At 43.0% G+C, this 19,548-nt stretch overlaps 1 protein-coding gene across 2 annotated transcripts; it reads right to left on the reverse strand.

The window, feature by feature from the left end:
* Positions 1–2,375: 2,375 nt before the first annotated feature.
* LOC130201380 (zinc finger protein DPF3-like) lies at positions 2,376–19,410 on the reverse strand. Of its 2 annotated transcripts, none has more exons than XM_056426373.1 (11): positions 19,349–19,410; positions 13,989–14,149; positions 13,327–13,434; positions 11,049–11,176; positions 10,389–10,487; positions 9,832–9,892; positions 9,135–9,176; positions 8,636–8,776; positions 7,893–8,006; positions 6,980–7,772; positions 2,376–6,580 (listed from the first exon to the last, which is right to left on the reverse strand). In XM_056426373.1, the coding sequence occupies exons 1-10, from the start codon at positions 19,378–19,380 to the stop codon at positions 7,600–7,602; spliced, it is 1,059 nt and encodes a 352-aa protein (XP_056282348.1). In that variant the 5' UTR covers positions 19,381–19,410; the 3' UTR covers positions 2,376–6,580; positions 6,980–7,599. The 2 variants fall into 2 exon arrangements, with proteins under 2 accessions (XP_056282348.1, XP_056282349.1); XM_056426374.1 differs by lacking the exon at positions 19,349–19,410 and adding an exon at positions 18,272–18,416.
* Between the last annotated feature and the right edge of the window lie 138 nt (positions 19,411–19,548).

The following is a 19,548-nucleotide window of genomic DNA, read 5'->3' on the forward strand; positions in this document are numbered from 1 at the left end:
TGAGCTCTTACTTTAGTCACAGTTCTAGCTGCACAGTCACATGTGACATGGCATCCACACGCTCCGTTGGCTTCCAGTGTGGGTTTTAACGTTTCCAGTGCCACGGGTCCATCTAGTGGTGGTTTAACCACCGGACCAGCAACAGAGTGTTACAACACTGTAATAAACCGTTTTTATATTGACAGAATTCATGATGTCAAACCGCGTTGTCCTCCAATCATGGATACATCACAAGGCCTGCAGCCCAATCTGGGATCATGTATGTTTTGTAGCTTTTTTTTTACTGCATGAATATCTCATCTTTTGTTTTTGTCAAAAACAACGAAACCTTCCCACTTCAGTTTGGCAAACTGTCTGCTGTGACTCTCCATCTAATATGTGTCGTGTGCTTTAATGACTCTGGGGGAAATGGTGCATGCTATTGGGCCATAATGGAGACAGGGGAAGGTGGTTTGATTCTCCAAAGACACACAGACAAGGAATCGCCCTGAACTGGAGCACCAATCCTCAGCCCTGAAATGCAACTGGGAACAATCTTTGAACTGTGAAGGGCGCCGCGTCCTGACCTTTATGCTCAGGCCTCGTGTCCACCGCGGCTGCAAACGTCTCACACAGACGGAAAGCACTTTGTCTGAGGAGCTGTTGGCCTCACAGCGGCTGCTGCAGGGACACACTGCACTGCTGGATGAGGGCATCACCGTTTATTTTCTATTTGACCCGTTGCAATGAACTGAACAGGTCATATTAGTAACTATGTACCAAATGTTATCAGCACAAACACAATGACTATGTACGGTGTGCATTGTAGATGTAAATTGGCAAAATGTCCTTATCCAAAAGCACACTTTATTATAATATGGGCACATTACTATGCATGTAATATATTCAGGGTATTTTGTGCTTTTAGTTCCTCAATCAGCAAGATGACTAATGGCACTCCAAAACACTCAAGCACCTGATATCTACTCCTGGGTACCAAATAATAAAAAACTCTGCACCTCCTCCGTGCCACTGTTGCTGTCTGCGTCATGAAACAAAAGAAGCTCAATGTGTCTCCTCTGATGCACGGCTCAGTTTTGTGTTCTCTATTTGCTGCGTTTTGCCCAACAGCTGCGCATGTGTTGTCAAATGAGTGAGGATGTGGGTTTTTTCGTTTGTTTTTGTTGTCACTATTTGCATGAGTTTCTTGATACACGTACATATCGTGTGTTGAGCTCTCAGCGCCAACTGAATATTTATTTAGCCTTTTCTTTCTGTGTTCACTGCCACACATACAATGTCTGTATTTGTTTGTGGAGCACTCATCAGTCACAGTATTTATCTCCTGGCATCGTGAAGGTTCAGCCGGAGGCCGTCGGCTAAATGCCAACATGGGAATATTTATCAGGTAAATGTAGAACGTGTTCAGCATCTTAGTTTAGCATGTTAGCAAGCAAACACTGCCAAGGCTGTCCGAAAGATGTTTTTTAATTCACATTTTAAACCCGCTGATGAGAATTAAGGGATCACTAAAGTTATTAGAATCCATCTTGAGATGGACTTAGAAGTCGGTTACACATTTTTTGGCAATCCATCTAGTTGTTGACATATTTTAGTCGTGACCAAAGTGGTGGCCTGAATAAATAAAGGAATGTTTGACCAGCCTTTGAAAGGGATGCCACAGAAAGTCCTTTAAAATGTCTTAGTATCGTGTTATACAAAAGTCATAATAAAGCATGAGGTAAAAACAATTAATGAAAAGGTCTTTGTAGAGTATGCAGTAAAAAGACATTTGTATAGAATTATATGTGATAGCAAAGTTATAATATAGGATGTCAAAACATATTTTTTAGCATAGTCATACATACTATACAATGATGTATGACATAGTATTGTAAGACTATATTTTCAATTTAGTTTATTTTGTATAGTCTATCAAAAATTACAAATTTGCCTCAAAGGGCTTTACACGACATCCACGAGATGTGAGTAAAGGTATATAGTATTCATTTTTTCATGACGTACTATATTATGTTGTGATTTCTAAGACATGTTATACCATACATGACATTTTAATTGAAATGCTATATTAAAACTTTTTATTACATGATATTCTATGACTTTTTATGACATTTACCATATTTTGTATGACCTTTTAGAAACAGTATACTATGACATTTTAATAAAAAGATTTATGAAATAATCTACTCAGACATGTTATGTACCTAGAAAAAAGTTATCTGGAGTGTGTAAAAAAACTAAAAAAAACTACAAAACTACATAAAATGACATCGGTCATTTCAGATGGCAGAAATGACACATATAATGAAAAATAACAAAAGCAGTAGTAGCAATACCAATAGCAGAAATAATAACATCAAAAATCATACTACTAATAAGATGCTACAGTAGATGTTTAATGATAATGATAATAAAAACAGTGTCGGGAACATTAATGGTAAAAGACATCAGGATGGACCGTGGCGGCCGCACCACCACGGTCCAGGTTTACTCGTGATCCATGGAAATTTGTGAGGTGAGAAAGCGCCTAATAGTCACCGCTTAAAAGAAATGTCAGTTTGTCCCAAAAAAATCCTATCATAGTAGGTCAAAGTTTAGGAGAGGAAGTCATGTATGTGAAATCTTTTTGAAAAATGTGAAAAAAGTCACAAACAAATGTAGTAAAGTCATAGTACTTAGAAAAAGGGTAATTAAATAGTGCTTCTAATAACGTCAAAAAAGTAAGATATAAATTTGACTTTTTATGACGTATTGGTACCACGAGTTTAACATTATAGTGGAATAAATAGTACAGTATTTCTTTTTAAATTATGTCAAAAGAAAGTCAAGATTGTAGTTTATGATAAGTAACATTAGACTGTCGAAATTTCTTTTTTTTAATGCATAGACTAGTATGTTGAATCCTGTTGTATTATGTTGAAAAATCATAGTATATGCCGAAATAAAACTAATAGCACAGTAAGTCATGAGGAAGCTCCTAGGATAGTATGTGGAAATAAAGTTATATAGTTATTTCAAAAGAAATGACAGAGAGTCACATTGTTGTATGTTATATGTCAAAGAAAAGTCATACCAGTATATTATTTAGAAAAAAGGGATATTATAGTGCATCATAACTAGGTCATGGTATCAATGTGTTAAAATTAAGCATGTCTTAAAGAAGTCATACGATAGAATTTTGAAAAAAACATTTTATAGGTCTGAGTATAGTATGTCCAAATAAAGTGATATTATAGTACGTCATAAAGGCATGAGGTCCGCCCTAAAAAGGTCCTGGTGTAGTATGTTAAAAACAAGTCATGCTATAAAATTCAAGTCATAGAAAAGTATGTCCAAAAAAATTCTAAAAACTATGAAAAACAAAATCATGCGAAAGCATGTTGGAAAGATATAAAAGAATAAAAATGTCATAGTAACATTTTACATAAAAAGTGCCATCAAAAAAGTATTGCATTTCATAAAAAACGTTTTAAAGTGTCAATAAAAAAACATCTTGCCTGGTCATACAAATTAAAAGTATTTTTTTATGTCTTAAAAGTGACAATAACAAATATAAAATTCCATAGTACAGAATATTAAAATACGTACAATGTTTCCACATTTACAATTAAATAAAAATCCCATAGTGATTTGAAAATTCATAAAAGTCATATTATAGTCTGTCATATAAAAGTCAGAGTGTACGAGTTCTTTGAAGTCATACAAAAAGATTCATGGTAAAACGTGCCAACCAGTCAAGTTGGAAGTTACATCCATGTTTGTGGAAATCATTTAAATTATTCTTGTACAAAATTGTCATAATTAGCATATTAATTCTTGACCTATGGCCGAGAACATATTTTGTAATTGCAAGTGGATGTTTGCAACACACTTGAAGATGTTTGAGGCATTCCTGAGACTCACGAGAATGGCACAGACGTGATGTCACGTATGATGTCACTTATGCCACGTTGACTTTAGACCACCAAAATCTCCAACAGTTCATCTTTGAAGTGGACGTCTAAGCCATATTTGAAGCATCTCCCTCCTTTATACCTGCAGACCATAATAATCATACAAGGCTTCTTTTAGCTTTCTTAACCCTTGTGTTGCCTTAGGGTCATTTTGACCCGAATCAATATTACACCCTCCCCCCGCCTTAGGATTAATTTGACCCCATTCAATGTTTAATGTCGGTGTTCTTTCGGTAGTCAACAAACAAACATAAAGTGCCTCACACTTAAACTTGGAAAACAATATTAATTCTAATAATTTTCTGGAGGTTTTAATTTCTGGCGTCAAATTGAACCCAAAGGGTAAAATATGTGAGTAAATATAAAGGTAACAGGAGGGTGAAACATTGAATCGGGTCAAAATGACCCAAAGGCGGGGGGAGGGTGTAATATTGATTCGGGTCAAAATGACCCGAAGGCAACACAAGGGTTAAGCAACAGCTCCTCATCATCAGAGCGAGCCGTGTTGGCGCCCCTTTAGTCGTCTTGTTCGTACTTCTGCTCTCACAAACTCACTTCGTGGGTCTTTTCCTTCCCGTCTGCTCACAGTCCGAGGGTCCCTCCAACCCATCGATCCGAGGGCATCATCTCGGGCTCTCCTGCCTATCGGCTGCATCTTCAAGAAGCCCCCTGGTCTTTATCAGGAAAAACAGCATCGAACGTTACCATTCATTCTTTATTATTTTTCTTTATTTTTTCAGAACAATAAAAATAGTTTAACAAACAAAGACTTCTTCATTCTCTCCATTTCAACTCATATTTACAGCTGAAGATGGAACAGACGGCCAGTCATGTCCGTTCCATCTCCTCTTGGCTCCGTTCCCACCCCGATCCTCCCTCTCCACCCCCCCGCAGGCTTTGACAAGAGCATCAGGGCCTATTGCTGTGTCTTCGACGAGGTATACAGGCTATTCAATGATTGGTGACACACCGTTCCAAGCAGACAGCACTGACGTTTGCATTTAGGAGCGTCTCCTATTGTTCAGAGCCGCGCCGTCGGCCCGTTCACATGCGGCAGGTAACATTAAGCAGGTTATGATTGATGAGCACATACTTTCACTTACTGGCATGACTTTGGAAGATAAAAGACACATTGACCCATTTCATCGTGGAAACACCACATACAAAAGACGACTAGATAATTGAGAAGTCTCAGATCCACTCTTTGTCCAGAGGAGATAAACTGTTGTGTGAAGGGTCCCTGAGGGAAGTGAAGAAGGACGGTCTGAATGCACAAACACTTTTGCAAGTCACACTCGACAAATAGGATTAATGGTTACCTTCAAAAACGGAGTGGCTATTATTACATTGTTACTGAATGACCACATAGGACACAGACCTCTTACACAGTGTGTGCAACCTATGGACCGAAAAGGCTTTTGGATATAGTTCTGCAAGCGCCTTCTAAGTGTCATAAAGCAATTAGGCCCTCCAAAGCACTCAACGGAAATGTCACATAACTTTGATTTACAGTTTTCTTCTCATTAAATATGTGGATCTGAGCGGAGTTGTTGTCTCTCTCGCAACAACATTGTTTTCAAATTAATCCGAGATGGTTCTTGTTGCCGTCGCTCACAATCTGCTGAGACGGGATGACGTTCAAACGGAGAGCAGAGCAGGCCTGTTATTGCAATGTGTTCCTAGAGCACGAGACTGCAGCATTTAAAACACGTGGATGGGAGTTGATGATGACGGGATGCCGGTGTGGCGTTATTGTTCCTCCTTGCTAACGGAATACAAACACATGAATCAGGACTACGTTGCTGAACAATCGACAGCAGAGGAAATGAAAGATGCCTGAGTAGTTGTGGCTATTGTGCACCTGATCAGGACAGAGGTATCAAGACAGTCTGAACAAACCCAAGAAGTCATACTCATCAAACTTTAAAGAGATCAAAAACATAGAAAACAGAGAAAAGATGCACAAAAGAAAGAAGCGCCAAGTTACTGCGACGCATTCGAGTGATGAGTTCAGAGAGGCCGGAAAACAGAGAGCGGACACGGACACAGAGGCAGAGGGATAACAACCATGTCAGGTTATTAATACAGTAGTCCAGAGGTCTTCATGTAATCGTGGTGGATTTGAGCACCATGTTTATGGCTGGGGGTCAGGGGGTCACTGGTCCAATCAGGTTAGAGGGGGTCATGGCTGTCAGAGCGGCAGGCTGGCACAGGGACGTCTTCGTGTCACATCGGATCACACGGCAGACACACGGAGCGGGAGTGGGCCGGCTCCGGGGCCCCGGGGCCCCGAACGCACCGGCTGGGCACACACAGTCCAGCGGTCTGGCCTTCAGCGTTCCCAGTGGAGCTTCAGCACCGGGCAGAAAGGATGAAATGAAGCTGGATCTACTCACATTTCAAATGTTTAGAAGGGATCAATACATATCGTCAAGGGAGCAGTTGCTTCAATTAAGCCACACGGCCTGTCGACGTGGTGGATGTCTGTTCATCCGTTTCAGGTCAGTTATTTTTCGGACCGAATCAAAACGGACACGAAGGCTCCTTCGTTTTTTTTTCCAGAGCGTAAACCTTTTCTTCACTGGTCATCCGCACCTCTGGGCCACATGCCAGTGTGCTGGGGGCTCCTACGGTACAGGACAGACAACAGGAGTTAAGACTCACACTCTATACGTCTGAACACCCGTCGACAGCTGCAAGGGGAGGCCGTGACGACGCCAGGAGCTAAACGCTAACATCAGCATGCCAACGTGCTCACAATGCAGATGTTTACCATGTTCACCATCTTAGCTTAGCATGCTAACAAAACCCACACGGCAACCCATTCAGTACGAGAGTGAATTTAGTTTGGACAAACATTTCCACCGCGAGCGAACATGAGAACGACACAGGAGGTTTAGTGATGTTCACAACACGACGTCCGTCTGACTGCACAACGTATACAACACTCAATTTAGACATAATGGCATCACCGCTAATCAAGCATTTATTTATTTTTCTTTATTAAAAAAAAAAGATTTGCTTACCTTCCATTAATTTAGTCCTCTATCTCTGTAAAAACTATATTTAAAGACTTCTTCATCTCCAAACATGTCCAGTGGCCTGTGGCAGTCCTTTCATTGGTTCCTTCATTGTCGTACAAGTTTAATCCAGGGTTAGCGCAGAAGCAGAGACCTTCAGTCACACCGACTACCGATTCAGAAACACCCAGTAGCTCGAGTATGGCTCTGCAATGACATGCAATCATCTCCCAAATGTACTGTGTCATTGATGCCTAATTTTCAATTGTTAAAATGTATCCAGTGTTTTTTGTTCATAACGTGTATGCTTCTGCTCCAGTGACGGGAACAAAAATCCCACTCCATCTTCTGTTATGCAAAGAGACCAGGTCACTTGTCAAGAAACACTGACAGTCGTTCATAGCCTTGAAAGTTATATATATATATATATGTGTGTGTGTATATATATATTTATATAAAAAAAAGGTGTTCATAAATTATTCAACAATGTTCAGTAGTTAAAATACCACTTGCATTTCTGTCCTGAAATTATCACTTTGTGCTTTCTGCAAACAAAAAACATTGAAAAAGAAGCAGCAGGTTTTTGCTCGAGGTTATTCCATATTAAAAAAAAATCATCAGCATATCTAAATGGCTCTCTCTCTTTGTCGGTTGGATATTCCGTTGCTGTTTGCGGCGGGCTCTTCCAGCTCGTCTTCCTCGAAGCCGTGGAAGGTGGAGGTGTCGCTCTCCGAGGTGGTGCCGAACAGCTCCTCCGCTCCAGTGAAAGTCCCGTCCTCCTTCTCGTCTGTGCGGTCAGCTGGCACACGGCGGAGCAACGGTCAGTGCACAGGTGATGCATTTCTTCCCATCAATACACTTTGAAGCATCAGTGTGGACATCACAATTATGTATTGTGTATATTGTTGTTTGTACTCACTTTTGCATTGGCAGGTTGAGTAGGGAGACCCAGATTTACCCGTTTTCTTGAGTGAGCCCTGGCATTTATGACAGTAGTTGTTGGGAATACTGGTCCCACCTGGACCCTTCGGACCTAAAAGGAAGTCGTAGTTTTAGGCACATTTGACTTTGGCTGAGCATGTCAACCTTTTGAAATACAATAATAGTATTCTGGTATCAATACAGAAGAAATTATTTTAAGAATGATTTGTGTGGAAATAAAACTTGTGTCCAGTACTTCTGGTTTATGCTTCTTAATTTAATGATTAGATGACCATGTGTTTGGTGTCCTTGAAAAACATTTTTTTTTTAAAGTCATACTGAAAGTACATTATAAAAAACGTCATAAACAGTCAGAGTATAGTAGGTCATACACATGTGTGCCTTTGAAGCCCTTGTGTATCTCTACATTTGCTACTATCTCAAAAGGCAAAATGCCGCTCATAAATAAGTTGAAATATAAAATCATTATAAAGAAATAAAAACAACTAAACAAACAAGACAAAATGTAAATATTACAACACATTCATTTAAAACTTTTTGTAAGTGAAATGGCGACAATCAGCACAGCACTAGAGTGAAGCAATCTAATGGGACAGACATATAGTATGAGATTAGATTAGATATTCCTTGATTAGTCCCACAGTGGGATGTAATGGTGAGTCATGGTTTCTTTGATGAAACCAATTAGGATAGTGCAGGTGCAGCAGAGTGACATCTTACGCTTGTGTCTGTCCATCTGCTGTGCAGAGGGCGCTTTCGACGCCACCGAGCTTCTCTCCCCCGCTCGGCCATCCTCTGCGAGGTGGGAATGGGTGTAGTGGTAGCTTAGCCCCGTGCGGTTCCTGTAGCGCTTCGCACAGACTGAAACAGAAGGCAGGTGTTCAGCCCTTCTCCTATGACTCGTTGCATTTCAGTATCTATAAATATGTTAGACAGCACTTCATTTTTAAGTGCAGGTCTGGTGTTTGGAAAAAGCCTCAAGATGCTCCGATTGTGCCGAGCCCTTCACACGCAGCTTGGTGAGCTTTAGTTATAACTCAAGGTGTCTAATGTCTGCTTGTGACGCCAACACAGGCGAGCACTCTAGGATCTGATTACAAGAGCCAGTCAAATGAAACACAAACAACTCAATAACCGTCGTTCAGTTTCAGATAATATAGGTGCTACATCAACCATCAGAGCACGAAATCTGTCAAAAAAAGAGAACAAATCAAGGTACCTGAAGCCGAAGATTTGGAGTTCTGCTTTTGTTTGTATCTGTCTGAAATGGCGAAAACACGAAGCAAAGCAGAGGGAAAGTAAAAACAGCATGAGTATGCGTCTTTCAAGAAGAGTCACAACAACCACCACCCAGAGTTTCCACATACAACGTGCATGTATTGAGACGACAGTGACACCTTTGGTTGCACTAAAAAAATATTTTAAAAAGGTTTGGTGATGAGTTACAGGGGGTTGACTGACAACAGACCGTGACTATGATCTGTGGATATTCTCTACTTATACAGTGTAAAGCTAATAAGTAAGAAGACCGGTCAGAATATAGGTCTCTTTTAGAACAAGTTATTAAGGAAAAAATATGCTTAACAGCATGTCATTAAATTGTCAAAAAGATTGTAAATAGTATGTAAAAATAAAAAAAAGTATCTAAATGAATAATAGCATGTCGATATGACAAATCATAACATATAATTTACTTTTATTTTTATTTTAACGACATAGTTATTTTAGATTCAATAAAAAGGGAACTGCATTTAGTTAGAGTGGGTAAGAGTCAAACTAAGAATATTATAACAAAAAAGCTCTGTGAAATCAGAAGAGTATACAGAAACTCACATCGTCAACTCAGCGTTGCACATTCATTTAATGAAGATATGACACCAGAACGAACCTCATGTTTCAGAATGCATCTTACTTACTGTCACAGACATATGGCTTGTCTTCATCCACATCGGCCTTCTTGCGGCCTGAACCCCGACCCTAAGGAAACAGACACAATAACAATAATAATAATCTACAATAGTGCCTTTTATACAATAAATATAAAACAGTAGTGTTTTACAATAGGGGAAGATGGAAATTGATGCAACATAAAAACAGGGAAAAGATGGAAAATAAAACACGCTTGATAAAATAAGAAATAGAATGCACAACATGAACGGAAAATAAAACCCACTGAATAATAATTTAATTATTAAAATCAGGACCCATATTTGCATCAAAAGCACTCCATTCTCTTCTACCCCGTTCTCTACTACATCAGTGGTGGAGATTTGACTTTTTAGACAAATTCCACATGCACATATAAATGCAGCTCCATAGGTGTGTATAATACAGACCCTACCTATGTATATGTATAACTGTTCAATAAACGGTCTGATAATGCAATTCTTCTTAAACCCCCGGTGGAGCCCTGACTGATTCAACCTCCAGTAACCCCGAGTTAAAGACAACTCGTTGCGTGGGAGTAACTTACTCTTCCTTTGCCCCGATGTCTCTTCTTGGGAGTGTTCACCTCATAGTCGTCATCATCATCGTGGAAAGCATCTTCTGCTGCGTCTGCCTCCAGAACCCTCTGAGAGACGGGGAAAAGGACACACCACGTCAACACTCTGAAGCACCAGCTTGCTGAAATGAACCACACGGATCGGCAACAACAGAGAAGAGATCAATTCACTATTTTAAGCTCTTCACACCATCTGTGTTTTTTGACACACGTTTGAAATGCTCACAGATCATTATGCTACTTAGAGGATCTTTATTGCAGATATTTATTTATTACCAGGAGCATAAAGAATATGTACATTAACTCTTTGTGGCAAGAGGAGAGATTAGACATTATGCTCCAAGCCTAATGTATACATGCCGGACAACAGAGAGCCCCGATGGTATGCACAGAGCCATCATCACGGGTCAGAACTCATTATCCTTACCACGTGTAATAATCAGTAAATGGGAATTCAAAGTGAAGCAGTCGACTTGTCCAAAAGGCTAACAAGCCCTGCAGGTCTGCTGGAAAAACTGGACCGGTCGCCTTGACAACCAGTTGGGGCACAACACTCCCCACTGAGTGCCAGGACCCACAATCCATTGGGTGATATCTCTGAACACAGGGAGTGTTTCAGACTGAACTCACCTGGATCTCCAGCAGGCTCTCCTCGTCGTTCTTGGAGTTGTTCCTCTTGTCCAGACTCTCTCCTCGCAGCAGCGCCTCCAGCGTGGTGCCTTGGGTGGGCAAGGTGTCCTTGGCTATGAGGCCGCTGTCTGCACAAAGACAGGAACAGGCAACATGATGGAAACATCAAAACCATGTTCCTTAAGGGCATGCAAACACACGTCTACTGTTAGTTTCCACAGGCGTAACATCAAAGCAACGGAGTCTGTATAATGCAAACGATCCCAAAGCAGCGGTACGTTACTGTACTCTAGTGCGCCGTTTCTCTAATCACCATCAAGAACTGTCATTGTGACGAGCAGCTTCGGAGCTAAACTGTGAGCTGTGCGAGCAGCTTTCCATCAGCATGAATCTACATTACGTCTCTTCTCCTCCACTCACACTAGATGTGATATTAAGACATATGGTAAATTGCTGAAGCATTTTGGTTTGTTGTTGAGTGGCTGTTGTGTTTTTTTGCCTGCAACAAAAAATGCATCCTCAAACCTACGTATTTACATAGCACTGTATGACTATCATTCTGAAAGAGCATTGTCATGAAAGAGCTCTCAGTAATGATGCGCTATGCAGACATGAGGATGGCTTGTCGACAGGAATCTGTGAGGTACAATGTAGTCAAGTGGCTTATCGCTTTAACCTGAACACATCATGCCGACATCTCCTCCAACAATTCATCTGAGGATTCAGACAAACAGGGGAGGAAGGAAGCAGGTTGAGCAGACAGAGCAGAGCAAACAAAAGCTGTGACAGTCAGTCGGATCTGCAGATCTTATTTACCCAATCTCTTCCCCACAGACGGCTTCATGATCATCCAGTTGCTTTGTGGGTGTTTGAATAGAGGAGACACTTCAAAGCCCCCCGCCCCCCCCCCGACTACAGGTTTCTATCAGCCCTTCATCCTACCACTGCGCCCACGAGAGAGACATTTGCAGAATATCGAACATGAAGTGCTGAAGCGACAGAAGACTGCATCGGTACGGGAGCTGGGAGCTCGACGTGAGAAGCAGCCACAATAAGCTCCTCTGAAGCGGGCCCCCTCCACCACGCAGAGGCAGGTCCTCACCGTTGTGTCTGCACACGTTGACTTTCAATGCCCCGCGAAGAGACAGACCCCCTCACCCCCCCCCCCTCCCCCGCCCAACCCACGGGAGCTGGGGGGCTAAAAATAGAGCCGCCAGCAGCCTGCAGCAGGGAGCCGATTGTGCATGCAGCCCCCGTCTCCAGCACACCAGCGGTTCGCCTGCCGAGCCCAGCGAGACGGACGCTGGCCGCTGCCCTGTGCCGGCCACCTCTGGCCAGCTGCAGAACGAGCGCCATATAAGACATCAGGGTATGGTTCCCCTCCGCTGGGAGCTGGCTGACGGCACATACAAGCCACTGTTGCTAGAGAAGGGCAGGAACAGAGCGGTGTGGTCGTATTCAGCACCAGCTCAGTGGAAAACAATAGGAGACAGTGGGATGCGTTTGGGAGACAAAGGCTCGGTTCATATCTCGCTCTCAAGATTGCCGGATCCTCTCGCTCCGTCTTACTTTCCTAACGTGTGCCTTTCCATGAAGCAATGGAGACAATCATTTTGGAATAAATCATTGTGATCGATCAGAACACAAAGGTTTTCTCAGCCCTGTGAAAGATGAAATGATGATTCTGTGTGAGATTCTCTCTTTAGTCCGGGTCATTCCTAGAGATAGTGTAACATCCCAGTGGGTATGTCAGCCTTGGACACAGAATGGACCCACGTTTGCTTGAGCTCAGGATCACCATCACAGAACACACACACACACACACACACATGCATGCATGGCACAGGATGGGGCGGGATGGAGAGATGAAAGAGTTGTCAGAGTGAAAGGATGATAGAGACCAAACCAATCCGCTGATGGAGAGAGAATAGAGAGGAGAGGACAAATGTGTTGAGTGAGCGGTTTCAAGTGGCAGCCAGAGAAGGCCAAATTTAATTCCATAACATTTATTAAATAGTGTCTGCAGTGGCCGAACTCCGTCTCACCGCTCCCAGCAGCGGTAAATCTAATTACTTCTCACAAAACAAGTTTACCAGCCGGGATGAACACAGACACATTGCATCCTCTGAAGAATGACGGGCAGCCCGTTCTGCTCAGTGCGCTGACCACAGAGTGATGTGCTCTGAGCCAGATTATTCCAGATCACCACATGAGCTGGAGGAGGTGGAGGTGGGTGGGAGACGGGGGAGTTAAGGGAGAAGAGGCTACAGGCTCTTACTGAGCTGGAGACCGTAGATGCCCAGGCGCGTATCCGTGGCGTTGTGCAGCCGTCTTTTCTTCCTCCAGCAGCGGGCGGGGTAGGTGTACATCTGCCCGGCTGCGACCCCTGTTGATGAAACGGGAAATAATAATAAAAAGAGGTCATAGGATCTTTGCAATGTAGAAACACTTGATCAACCTTTCAGGATACAGAGGAAGAAAAGAGTGGAAGATCCTCACGTCTTCCAGTCAAAGTGATGAATACATTGTTTGTAAATATTGTGTTTTGTTGGAGATATATGTCGTGAGATTGATAAAACTGTAATTTATAAAAAGGCATCACTGAGATTAGGACAGAGGCCGCTTGAACCCAATTTAGTAGTTTACAAAATATTGATTAGTTTTATTGTCATTATGGATTTAATATCTTTTGGGTTTGGCCTGTCGGTTGAAAAAATTTAGCAGTTTGAAGACGTCACCTTGTCTTCGTTAAAATGTACTATTGTCCAACAGTAAATTAACTTAATGATTGACTGATAATTAAAAACAAGGAATCAGCAGATTATTCAATAATGAAAATAATTATTTGCAACCCGAGTTAATAGCTTTAGACAATGCAGATGAAGCTAAATGAAACACACACACACATACACGTGTGTTTTGGTGTTTTGGTTTACCCACCGGGGCTGCGGTGATGTCGTTCCATCCAGATGTAACAGTTGTTTTGGGCCACGCCGGTTTGCGAGTCCAGGAATGGCAGGCGGACGCTGCGTTCAGCACACAGGCGAGCATTGTAACTGTGGCACTGCTCAATGGCGTCCTTGTAGAACTGGTCACCCAATCTGCAGGGCAGAAAACATTATCAGCAGAGGTCAGTGACACCGGACGTTGTGGTTAACACAGCGGTTTGAAGAATAACCATGAAAATAACCATAACATGATCCCATTCAGTGTCTCCGGTGTGCAGGTGAGCCTTTTCTTTATGTATGCCGCCTCAATAACGGCCTGTTAATGCGCTGGCTGCAGCTCGTTAAATCAGTGAGCCGAGTCAGCTCCAAGATTTGTATCTCTTAGAAACCCAAATAACCCAAATAATGGCGTCGACGTCTGTTAAAACGTCTCTTCCGTCCTGTTCAATGCACGTCTCAAACCGACAGCGGAGCTCCTCTGTCCTCGTCCAGCGAGCCGTCGGGAATCATTTGTGGAAAGAAAAAACAACGCAACCCAGTTACAACACTGCTGCCACACTTTAGGTTAAGCATATTATTATTACCTCTGTGGGCTCTTTGATCTCATTCTAGATCGGCTGTGAGTTTCACCTCAAACACATAGAATCTGCCGTCTGATACAAAGTCACTCCTCCGAGCAGCGAAGACTCTCCCACTTCAGTTCCCCTTTCCTGAGCACCACGGAGATTTCGGCAGTCCCTCAGGGTTTCAATGTTAATATTCAGAGTGAAAGGGGGGGGGGGGTATTTCACATTCAAGCCCTGAATCGCTTGCCACACGCCTGGTATGGTAATTAGCCTACTTAATTAATCTCAGTAGAGTGCCGAGCACAAGGGCAGGTTCTAATTTGACTCCATCAAAGATGGGGGTAAATGCTGCAGCTCTGAAATCATGGCAAGGTACTTTGGATGTGATTTCCAGCATCTGTGGTTATATATCGCAGGGGCAGCAGGGCAAATCAGAGCTACCGGTTGTCCATGCAGGAACACGTCCACGTCATGAAGTTCCTCCACGTGTTCTCAATTACATTAGGAAGACGGCCATTTTGAACTGAAACTTAATGAGCTGCAAGTCAAGCCTGGAATCTTAAAACGAGAGGAGGTGGAGGAGGAGGTGAGAGTCTGATTTGTCAGCGTCTTCCAGGTCCTGCTCTCTCTCTCTCTCTCTATCTTTGACCCCAGCCCCTGATGAGACAATGTCCAGCAGATAAACAACAGCCATGTTAGGAATGCTGTCCCGCACAAAGCCCACTGCTCTGCGGTTCGGACAAAGCCACAGTGTGCGAGGCTTCTGGGAGAGACGGGGCTTCGTGTCAGCGTGCCTGAGAAGAGTAAACACTCACAGGTACAGAGCGAGGGCAGGGAAGGGGGGATAATGTGCGAGAAAGAGGACAGAAAAATGTAAATAAAAATACGACAGGGTTCAAAAAGGCGAGATGGTGATAAAATGAGGTTAAAAGCCAACAAGCAGATGATGACTAATGACTACCAGACTTTGTTTTTCCTTCCTTGTGTTACAATCATAACAAGATTATGGCTTTATTGTGGTAATAATCATATTACTACACTGTGCCTTCTCAAGATGTCCTGCAGTTTCTGAAATGTTCCCTTTTGAGAAGCAGGAATGTTTACAACAGGAATCCCACTGGGATTGACTCAAAACAGATTGGCCACAAAGCTGAACACACACATTCAGACGTTGGATATCTTCAGCAGGAGCTTGAGCAAGGATTTCTTTTAAAAACAAGAACATACAAATCATGCTGTACCATTATGTGGTAAATCCCCATTAAACTAACGCGTTTGCTTCACTGCTATCCTCTGATATCGATACGCAGCTTTGATGAGACGCAGTGTGACATATCCGTTTGCTAAAAGCAGACCAGCTGTAGAGTGCCGCCTGAAGTGAAACACATGTGCGATGCTTGGAAGGGCGTGAGGGAGAACAAATACGTGGTGCGAGTCTTCTGGAGGGCGCCGTGTGCATCGACACGCTCTCCATCACAGAGCAGGTGCTCCGCTTTTGGTGAGAGATCTTTCTGACGCTGGCAATGAGTGTGTGTGACACACACACACACACACACACACAGTAAATTAAGTCTAAAAACACAAGCAATCTGACAATCATACAGATTTTTAACCACTCCTTACTTGGAAGAGGAAAACAAAAAAGGCAAACAGTAAAGTTATTACTCAAACTGTCTCTAAACATCTAGCAATGTTTACAGACCAGCTTCCTGTTGACCTCCTGTACTTGCTATCGATGTGCGCACATATTTCCTGTACAATGAAGGATTATTACCATCATTTCAGATGCAGTTTCACTTTTAAATGCAGTTGTTTTAGATCCCCAACCTTTTTGAGCTCTTAAGACAAAACCGTGTTGACTTCCAAACCGTCATCACCAGTTGCATAGGAATCATTTGTCCACAAGAAATAAAAGGATAAAGTTAAAAAAAAAATTTAAAAAAAATAAAACAAAGATTTGAGAACGATCAAAAATCAATAAATCAGGAGAACATTGTGCAGCAGAAATGTTACTCGGCTTTCCACCTTGGCAAATAAACCCCTTAAATTCATCTTGAAACCGCCTGAACGGTCCAGAACCCACGTGCAGAACGACAGCTTTAGGTAATCTCTTGGCTTGTGCACACACTGTCCGGTTGCTTGAATGCTCATTTCTTGCACCAGTTTGTTTTTTGTTCCCTGATCACAACAATTACTTTTGTGAATCCAGTTCCACCAAAACTGATAGAAATGATATTCCAAATGCAAGCTGTAATAAACCGTACAGCCTGTAAAATGTAGCTCTGCCTCATGGCGGACAACTCAACCGTTGTCGGGCTTAAAGAGCGGCCTCAGAGGTATGCGCCCCACATCCTCGATATCTTCCAGTTGAGTAGAGAAGGTGAGTGTGTACTCGCATGAGGGCGAGGAACAAAAGTCAATCTTGTGGCCAGTGGGGCCTCCGCTATCAGCGTGTTCACGTCAACGGTTCGCCGTGTCACAGTAATGTCAGCGTGTGTCAACACTCACTTTGCATACATGACGACAAACTTTACTTTGCAGCAGAGTCGCTCACAGAGACAAAGCGACCAGGACAGTAGTGAATAAACTCGTGTCGACTTCAACACGGTCCTGCAGGATTCAAGAGATCTGGCGGGAAGAATACGAGGAATCTAATCTACAAACACAACTTCAGTTCTTTACAGGAGGTCTCTCAAATGTGCAGGTGCACTGCTCCTTCACAGGAAGCCAGAGCCACAACATAACAAGAGAGGGGGAGGAAGAGGAGGAAGAGGAGGGGGAAGAGGAGGAGGTCCTACAGAGCAACTGCATCCTGACAACCACCGCTGATTACACCAATTAGAACCACACAGTCTGGGCGAGGGCAGGAGGAGAACCAGACCATACACCTCCACACTGTGGTGCCAGTAAACAACAGGCCCGGCTCACTCAAAGTCGACTCGGCTCCAATGACGAGGGAGTTGACGAATAGGGAAGGCGCTCCAAGTGTAATGTCAGGAGAGCTGAGGCTGGGAGGTCCAACTCCAGCTGTGGCTAAAATTTTAATGAGCAGCTTTGTGAGCCTCTTTTTCTAATCAAATATTCCAGACTCCATTTTAATCAGCAGATTCTGGAGATTACTGTCCTCCCGTGCTCAGGAGGGACCGACCTCACACAGGCGTGCACAGGCTTGCACGCCGGATCTTCATCTGTCACTCTACAACAAAGTCAAACCGGCGTTTTATTTCCCTGAAGTAAATCATCTTAATACAAAAAAAGGTCAAAATGGTCCACGGGAGCGACATCCAATTAGTGTCAAGTGTGACTAATTATAATCTGACAAATGTGTGAAATGAAGTCAGAAACCCGAGACCGAGGCTAATTATAGCACGTCGAAACACTTCATTAAGCACAGTTTATAGCAAGGAGACATTCCACATCAGAATGCTCAAGTGTCCCCGAGGTGAAACGGCAGCGTGGCGGTGTTGACTGGCTCAACACAAGTTGGGTTAGGTTACTACGAGTAACTAGGATCTGGCCAGCTGCCAAATTATTCTCTGCAGAAAATGACAATTTCCAATGGAAATAAATAGTTTTAAATGCAAAATCAAATATCAACAATGATAATAATAAAGCTGTATGTGTCCCTGTAGGTGTAGTAACAATGGCATAACAACAATGGCAACAGTGTGGGTGGTGTGTGTGTGTGTGGTCCACTGCCTGTGCTTACAGTCCACGCAGGTGCCAGGGTACCTCTCTGGAGGAGCAGATGGTTCTCCTGCTTGTGCCCAACACTTCCTCTCAGTCGGAGCATCTCTCTGACAGATGGGCCCAGGATCCTGGACCAAGCTAATCTCCAGCACTCCTCCACTTAAAGGAACAGTGAAGTGCCTGCTCTACCTCCAGTCCCAACGAGACGTGATGACGATGATGATGATGATAACACAGCAATACAGGTTGAACGCTTTGCTCGCGTCCAATTGAATGTGAATGACAACAAACGCAAACAATTATGAGAGTGAGAGTAAATGTAAAAAATAAAATAAAATAAAAACGACATGAAGCAGGAGGCGGTGTCTAACTTACAGTAACATGCTATAACGAGTGGAATTGGTGAAACAATACAGTGGAACAAAGGGAGGAATGGAGAAAAAGGTGGAGCATTTCTTTGAAGTTGAAGGATACAAAAGACGAAAGCACAGGCTATTGGAGCACGGAGTGACAAGCGATTTACAACGGCGGACTCAAATTGCTGTCACTTTAGTCGATTTCGCCAGCAAGCATGCAAATACAAAATGCCTCCTCCCTTGCTTCACCGGGTCCTGACCATGTCTGCGCTCGGAGGAGCCAAAGTTGACATGTCGACAATTCCCAACCAACTACAAACGACTTTCGTAACGTCAGATGATTTCCCCCCTGCTATGCCCAACCGAGCACGAAGAAAATCGGCTTTCAATTATTCGGTGCAGCGCAAAGGCACGTTGTCGACAGTTTTAAAATAAATGTATAGCCCAGGAAAGACGACACTCTCTCGTGTTGAAGCCGTACGGAGGAGAAGCTCCTCTTGTGCGGTATAAATGCCAGTCAGCCGAGCGCACATGTTAAAGACCAAATGTTTAAATCCTGTGAAATAAAAGAACTATGCGAGGCTACTTTGCATTGCAAGAAGTACACACAAATTAATTTGGACAGCTTAATCTGTCATATGCACACGGCTGAAAAACACATGCAGGAGCAGACAGTTGTAATGTACAAGTTGGCAACAAAGTAATTAGTCACAATGTCCTAAATGTCTTTAATTACTTACGCTTTTAGTGGATTCTGAATGACAGCCGCCATTTTGCTACAATGTAACGCAATATCGGCGTCTTGCAGCTCTGAGGGAAACCTACAGGAATTGGCCAATGGGAGCGCGGGGTGAAATCGTGGACCAATACATGTGCAGCATACGCGGATGGGGCGTGGCTTTACGGGGTAAACTGTCAAAATAAATTTTAAAGGGTTTTC

This window comes from Pseudoliparis swirei, chromosome 11 (assembly GCF_029220125.1).
Source record: "Pseudoliparis swirei isolate HS2019 ecotype Mariana Trench chromosome 11, NWPU_hadal_v1, whole genome shotgun sequence".
NCBI lineage: Eukaryota > Metazoa > Chordata > Actinopteri > Perciformes > Liparidae > Pseudoliparis > Pseudoliparis swirei.

What these genes read in the sequence shown, in the direction of transcription:
- LOC130201380 (XM_056426373.1), bottom strand. Translation starts at nt 19,380, where the DNA reads ATGGCGGCTGTCATTCAGAATCCACTAAAAGC. An exon ending in GACATCGGGGCAAAGGAAGA is followed by an intron (nt 9,893 to 10,388) that starts GTAAGTTACTCC and finishes CTGTTTCCTTAG; the next exon opens with GGTCGGGGTTCAGGCCGCAA. An exon ending in CTCCAAATCTTCGGCTTCAG is followed by an intron (nt 8,777 to 9,134) that starts GTACCTTGATTT and finishes CTTCTGTTTCAG; the next exon opens with TCTGTGCGAAGCGCTACAGG.